At 47.0% G+C, this 6,552-nt stretch overlaps 1 protein-coding gene across 1 annotated transcript; it reads right to left on the reverse strand.

Moving 5' to 3' along the window:
- Positions 1 to 705: 705 nt before the first annotated feature.
- Positions 706 to 5,830, reverse strand: LOC134793106 (uncharacterized). The gene is made up of 2 exons (XM_063764630.1): positions 4,454 to 5,830; positions 706 to 4,362 (listed from the first exon to the last, which is right to left on the reverse strand). The coding sequence occupies exons 1-2, from the start codon at positions 5,828 to 5,830 to the stop codon at positions 706 to 708; spliced, it is 5,034 nt and encodes a 1,677-aa protein (XP_063620700.1).
- Positions 5,831 to 6,552: the final 722 nt, after the last annotated feature.

Here is a 6,552-nt window from a genome sequence, read left to right on the forward strand (position 1 = left end):
GGTCCGTCCCCGCACCCGAGTGGTATGCGTAATTGCATTTTTCCCCTCCTCAACAAAAAAAAAAAAAAAAAAAAAAGGTTAGGTTAGGTTAGGTTAGGTTAGGTTAGGTTAGGTTAGGTTAGGTTAGGTTAGGTTAGGTTAGGTTAGGTTAGGTTAGGTTAGGTTTTTTTTTTTTTTTTTTTTTTTTTTTTTTTTCTTTTCTGTCGCCTCCGACGTGATCGGAGATTGTATCTAGCGGTTCTCATGCATACCAGTTCTCGCTTTTCATGCTTCTCGTACTTCCATTCAGCATACTTTTTCTTTCTTTCATTCATCTCTTTCGTTCCTGTTGTGGGTAGAGTCCCACCTATCGCCTAATTTCTTATTTAGGACAAATAAAAGGATACGACAGGGGGTTTTCTTTATTTGTTATCTTGATATGTTGTCTATTTTACTATTACATTTGTCTTATTTATCTATTACAGTTTTTCTTATGATTACTTTAATTTGCATCTTATGTTAACATTACAGACTATTACATTTTCTTATAATGAATTTACATTTTTATCTTATATTTAACATAACAGTTCGCTTTTATTTATACTTGTACTTTATTTGTTTAGATCTCATCAGTTTCATATTTTGCTCTAGTTTCTTAATGTTTGTCTATCTATTTTACATATGTTTTTCTTAAATATACTCAATATATTTTAAAAACATATATTTCTATCTAGTTTTGTTTCTTTGTACAACCTTCTTTACAATTTGCAGGCAGAATTCTAAGAAATTTTCCATCTCTGTGCTGTTCATAATATTTTGCAGGTTGGCGGCGGTTATGTCAAATTTGGTTTTTTGCTCTATTTCGAACCTCTCTTTGCCAAAAACTGGGCATTCGAACAATATATGCGGCACCGTTTCTTGTTTGTTACTATCGCAGATGCACGATGGGCTCTCCTTGCACTTGAATCGGTTCAAGTATTCGGAGAACCCACCGTGCCCCGTCATCAGTTGTGTTTTCAAGTTTGTTGGTGTGAGTTTCTTTGTCATCCTATATGCCTTTACTGCATCTGGGAAGAAAAGTTTTGTTATGGATGCCGTTTCGCCAGATTTGTACCTCTGGTTCCACTCGTCAAGCGTTGACATGCGAATGCTACGCTTGACGAACGAGACCGGACAGTGGTCGTAGTCCGGCTTTCGCTTGGAGCCTACAGCTGCTCCCTTCGCCAGCTCGTCAGCCCGCTCGTTGCCCTCTAACCCTGCATGAGCTTTAATCCAGTGTAGAGTAACTACTTTACCCTGGAGAGACATGGCTTTTAAATTCTCCCTGGCTTCTACTGCTAGGGGGTGAAGACAACTGTGGTTTTGTATTGTTTGGAGGGCCGCCATAGAGTCGCTGTAGATTCCAAACGATTTTTCGGCATATTTATTTGCTTCTCTTGTGGCTTTACAGAGAGCAAGTAGCTCTGCCTGGTAGACGGTGCAGTATTTTGACAGGGCAAGCCTGTGGGCTTTAGTTTCGGTTTCTCCCTTCCAAATAGAAAGTGAGGCCCCGACACCGCCCCCAATTTTGCTACCATCGGTGAATATTCGTACTTCGAATTCGCTGTTCGAGTTCACATCATCTAGGTTTACCAGGCGAACCACTCCCAACTCTTCGCGCTCTGCGGGGTGGGGCATTTCTATTGCCGGTGCCATCCGTTCAATCTCCCTATCGTCAGGTATTGAGTCAGGTAAGTACTCGCCTCGCTTGGCTTCATACAATAGAGCCGCCTCTCGTACTCGGAGGTCTAGAGGGAGTATCCCTGCCAGAATCAGCGCTGAGTTCAGGGAGACAGTACGGTAGGCTTTGCAGATTTTCTGTGCCACTCCACGTTGCACTACTGCCAGCTGCTTTTGTATACCCAGTTTATTCGCAGCGTGCGCCCACACGCTAGCGGCATACAGCACTATCGGTTCTATAGTTGCCACATATATTATTTTGACTACTTCAGGATGAAGCCCCCATTCCGTCTTTGCAGCCCTCGACAGTTGCTTGTGCACTGCTATTGCCTTTCTGCAGACATTCGAGACGTGGCTGTTGAACGTCAGCTTGTCATCGATGGTTACTCCTAGTATTTTTAGTTCTTTTGTCATGGCTATGCTAGTCCCACCCATACTCAGTCGAGGGGTGTCATACTTAAGCCTCCGCGTGATTACCATGGCGTTTGTTTTGTGTGGTGCAAACCGAAGTTTATTTTTGACTCCCCACTCCTGGGCATGGCTGAGAGCAGCGTTTGCGCGCATTTCTATTTCTAGGGCAGTGTCCCCATCAACGACAAGCACGACGTCGTCCGCAAATGCCTGACAGTAGTATCCCTTGTGCTCGTAGCTTTTTAACAGTGGGTCCAGAAGCAAGTTCCAAAGGATGGGACCCGCTATCGACCCTTGCACGCATCCTTTGGTGGTGTCCAGGCTGTATTGCTCCCCGGCATATCTGACAGTCACCCTTCGGTTCGTGAGGTAACTGTCAATTACGCGTCTTAGTTCGACTGGACAGTTTTCATCTGTCAGACGGGTCCTTATAGCCGGCCACCAAGCACCATCGAATGCTCCCTCTATGTCGAGTGATATTAGTGTAATTATCTTCTTTTGGTGCAGTTTGCTTTTTATATATTTCATTAAGACATAAAGGGAGTCCTCGGTGCTGCGCTGTGGCATGAATCCGTACTGGTTGTGACTCATTCGAGGTAGTAGGTGGAATTTAAGCCTGGCCACCACCATCTTTTCGAAAACTTTACCCAGGATAGGTAGCAATCCTATTGGCCTATATGATTTAGGCTTCGTGTAATCTCCTTTACCGGGTTTACGGAGGACGACTACCGTTGCGGTTTTCCAGGCTTCAGGGAAATATCCTTGTTTAAGGCATTTGTTAAGTAGCGCCTTGAAGGCATGTGGGTCGACTTCTATGGCATGACGGCAAATGTCTGCAGTAAAACCTTCCTCCCCGGGGGCTTTCTTTGGGTTGAAAGAATCGTAGGCTCGTTTTAGTTCCATCATAGTGAAGGACGGTTCGCATGTTATTCTTTCTTGCTCACCGTTGTTAGCAACGCTGGCTCTCTCCCTCACTGTGCGGTGGTAGATGTTGTCGCTGTCTGTACAGTCCTTTGGATAAAAGGTTTCCGCCAGCAAGCGCACCGAGCTTTTCGCATCAAGTACCACCCCGTCCCTCTCTAGCGGTGAGTCTTCTTCCCTACGTGCGGTTCTTCCAATCACCCGGTAGATACCTTCCCAGACCCCTTCCCTGCTTTGTTTGTGACAGAACTCTTTCCAGCTGTCCACCTGAGCTTTAGCAGCTGCCAGTTCATACTCCTCCTTGTGCTTTACATATTCTGCGACTACTATCGACCTCCGGACGGGGGCGGCACACCTTATCCTGCGTTTCTTGGTAGCGACCTCTTTCTTCATTTTTGCGAGTGTCTCGGACCACCATGGCAAGGTAAGTCGCTGTACTGTTTTCTTTTTGGGCATTGATGATTCACAGGCCTCATGTATTGCAGTATTGAATTCATGTACTGTTTTTTCTATTTGGGTATTATTGTCTATGTTTTCTATTTCGGATTTTTCGATTTTGTATTCTAGCAGCAATTGTTTGAGTTTCGCATGAAACTCAGACCAATTAGCTTTCTTGGTGTTAAATTTTCTTGTCGTCCTGTGCACCGTTATGCCAACTAGTTTTGTAAGCTTCACCTTGAATAAGATGCCATTGTGGTCCGAGCTTGTTAGTCCTTGATCTACTCTCCAATCGTCCACAAGGTCTAATATGTCAATGGAGCAGGCCGTCACATCCACGTAACTTGTAAGGTGTCTGTCGCCCCTGGTAGTGTCGAATGTTGGAGTGTCTCCCCTGTTTAAAATATGCAAGCCAAGCTCGTCTAGTGTGTTGGACAGCTGTTCGCCCCTGCCATCCACTACAGGGCTGCCCCACCAGGTGCTTTTTGCATTGAAGTCACCACCTATTATCCACCTTCGCGGTTCTAATTCTTTTGCTATTTTCTCTAGCTGCTCGAGGTGGGGCTCCATGGGTTGGTCAGGTTCGAGGTACAAGGAGACGAGTATAACTTCCCAGGCACTGGTTTGGACGCTCACCACTACTACATTGTCGGTGGTGAGTTTCGGGTATTGCGTTATCTTAATGTTGCCATCAAAGACGGCGATTGCAGCCTTAACTGGTCCCTCCCCCGCGCCTGTGCCCTGGAAGACCCGTACTCCATTGTAGCTTCTTGTTGTTTTTGCCCCCCCCACGTAGGGCTCCTGCAGAAGCGCGACAGCAATGCCTCGCTGTTTCGCCTCCGCATACAGCTCCTCAGTGGCAAGTTTTTTCCGCTGCAGGTTAGCTTGGACAAGCTGGTAATATATTGGGTTTCCTGGGACGCCTTTAGCAATATGCCACACTGGACCTTGCTATCTCGTCCCATCTCTTACGTGTCGGGCATACCAGGCTAAACGCGTTGTGCTCCGTGTCACTCATGTCTGCCTTTGAACAGTTCCGGCACTTCGGTGGCACTTTCGCGAGCCAATCGGCACACTCAGCACGCAGGTGGGGGCCGCCACAGTGACTGCATAAGTCCGCTGTTGCAGTGCAATATCGCTTGCCATGGCCGAAGCCCAGGCAGCGTGTGCACTGCACCAACGGCGTCTGATCTTCGACCTTTATACGCTGGAGGTCCACGTGGACAGTTCCCACCCCTGTCGCCCTTTGCCATATTATAGGAGAGACGCTAGCCACCACATGACAAGTGTGTGGGTTTCGCGTCCTCCTTCTATACTTGACCTCGACCCTGATTTCTCTGTCATCGAGGTCGCGGAAAATGCTCCTGTTCTGGTTCCTTAAGGCCCTCACTATGTCGTCATCAGAGTTTATAGTGAGGACGTTCCTAAGGATCAGAAGTGGGTCCTTATTCTCCGCGTCCTCAACCACGAGGTTTGCTCCCTCTCTGGTCAGCCTGTCCTTGATCTTGTCTCTCTCTTCTTTAGTTGCCAGTCCCATCACAACTTTCCTATCCTTCGCCTTTCTGACTCTTTCCACCGTAATCCACCCGTCCTTCGCGTCTACCGCTTTCCTAATCTTGTCGAGGACCTCGTCTCCCGTTTCAGTTTCATCCTTGGAGGTAACGACCACTGAGTGCAGGGTACCTCTTCTTAAGGTTGGTCCTGCACCAGGTGCCGAGTTTGGGGACGCCGCCGCTACGCTTGCGTATGTCGCTGTTGTCGCCATCCTCCCAAGGGTCTCCTTTTGGGTCTCCATCGAGGCCCTCAGCTCGTCCATTTTTCTGCCGTTCTCTTCTATGAGCTTGGTTTGCTCTTCCAGCTTTGTCAGAATGTTCTTAGGAAAGCATTGGTCCGGCTCCGGAGTGACTGTGAATGTGGTGTTTGCTGTGTTGGTCAGCTTTGGGGTTGTTGCTGAACTGGGTCGAGGCATCTCTAGGCGTTTTTTCTCGAGCTCCAAGTCCTTCACCAGCTTGTAGAGTTTTTCAATAATTTCTTTCACCGAGGCCTTCATTTCCTTTTTAATGTTGCCGGAAAGGTCTAATTGGTTTTTCGCTTTTTCCATTAGTCTCCTGGCCTCGGCGGTTTTTATGCAGGTAATTGGTGAAGTTTTTGCCTCTCCAACTTTCACTTGTACAACTCGTTGCCCTTGGGGGCTTGTCAATTTTGGGAGGTCTTTACCAGGGACCTCCAAGGCTTCCTTGGCCGGCGGGGGAGCCGCTGTGGGGCTCTGCCCTTGTTTTTGTTTTCCTGAGGCCTCCCATTCGCCGATGCTGCGCCTCACCTTCGATGGTTCGCCACCGTCGTTCGCCTGGTTTCCGGCCATTTTGACAGGGGTGCGGAATCCAAACATCTACTTCTTCTTTTTGCGGTGGTGGTGCCTTAGCCTTAGACGATCCTACAGAAGTTTCGCGAACTGTATAAGTACGCTTTGCGAGAACCGCTTGTCTCCTTGTCGGGGCTCTCCCGACTTATCGTGAAGTTTGCCGCCTCTGTAAAGGGGAGGTGGCGCTCTGGCGATCGTATTCGCCGTCAGATTGTAAAGAGGGTTGTAAGAATGGAAAGGAACACAAATAAAAATTTTTCTAAAATGTAGAGTCAAATATTATTTTACAAGTGTAGAGTCGCAGACTCTACTATCAACTTAAAACTAATATAACTGTATATATAAACACAGCAATCGCTTAAATCTAAGAAATGACACTCACTTTGACCAAAAAATTTTTGAACTCTACCTAGAGCCGAATTTTTATGTCCAAAAGGTAGATCTCCCCGAGCCCTTTCTAACGATACCAAACACGGCTATCCTAGTCCCAGGAGTTCCCGAGCAGTGGCGCTGTAAAGTTTCTGGTATCGGTCTCCAAAACCGGTTTTAAATCTGGTATCTTGCTGTAACTCGGGAACCGATGGCCCAATTTTTCCGTGCTTGGGCTCGTTTTACTGTGCTCGACGAGCTCTATCCCCTGGGCTAACTTTCAGGACCGAAAATTTTTTGAAAATTTTTTGTCCTGAAAGTTCTGTAGAGATTCTGAAGTGTGAGTACCCACG

The sequence above is a fragment of the Cydia splendana genome, chromosome 8 (genome assembly GCF_910591565.1).
Source record: "Cydia splendana chromosome 8, ilCydSple1.2, whole genome shotgun sequence".
Lineage (NCBI taxonomy): Eukaryota > Metazoa > Arthropoda > Insecta > Lepidoptera > Tortricidae > Cydia > Cydia splendana.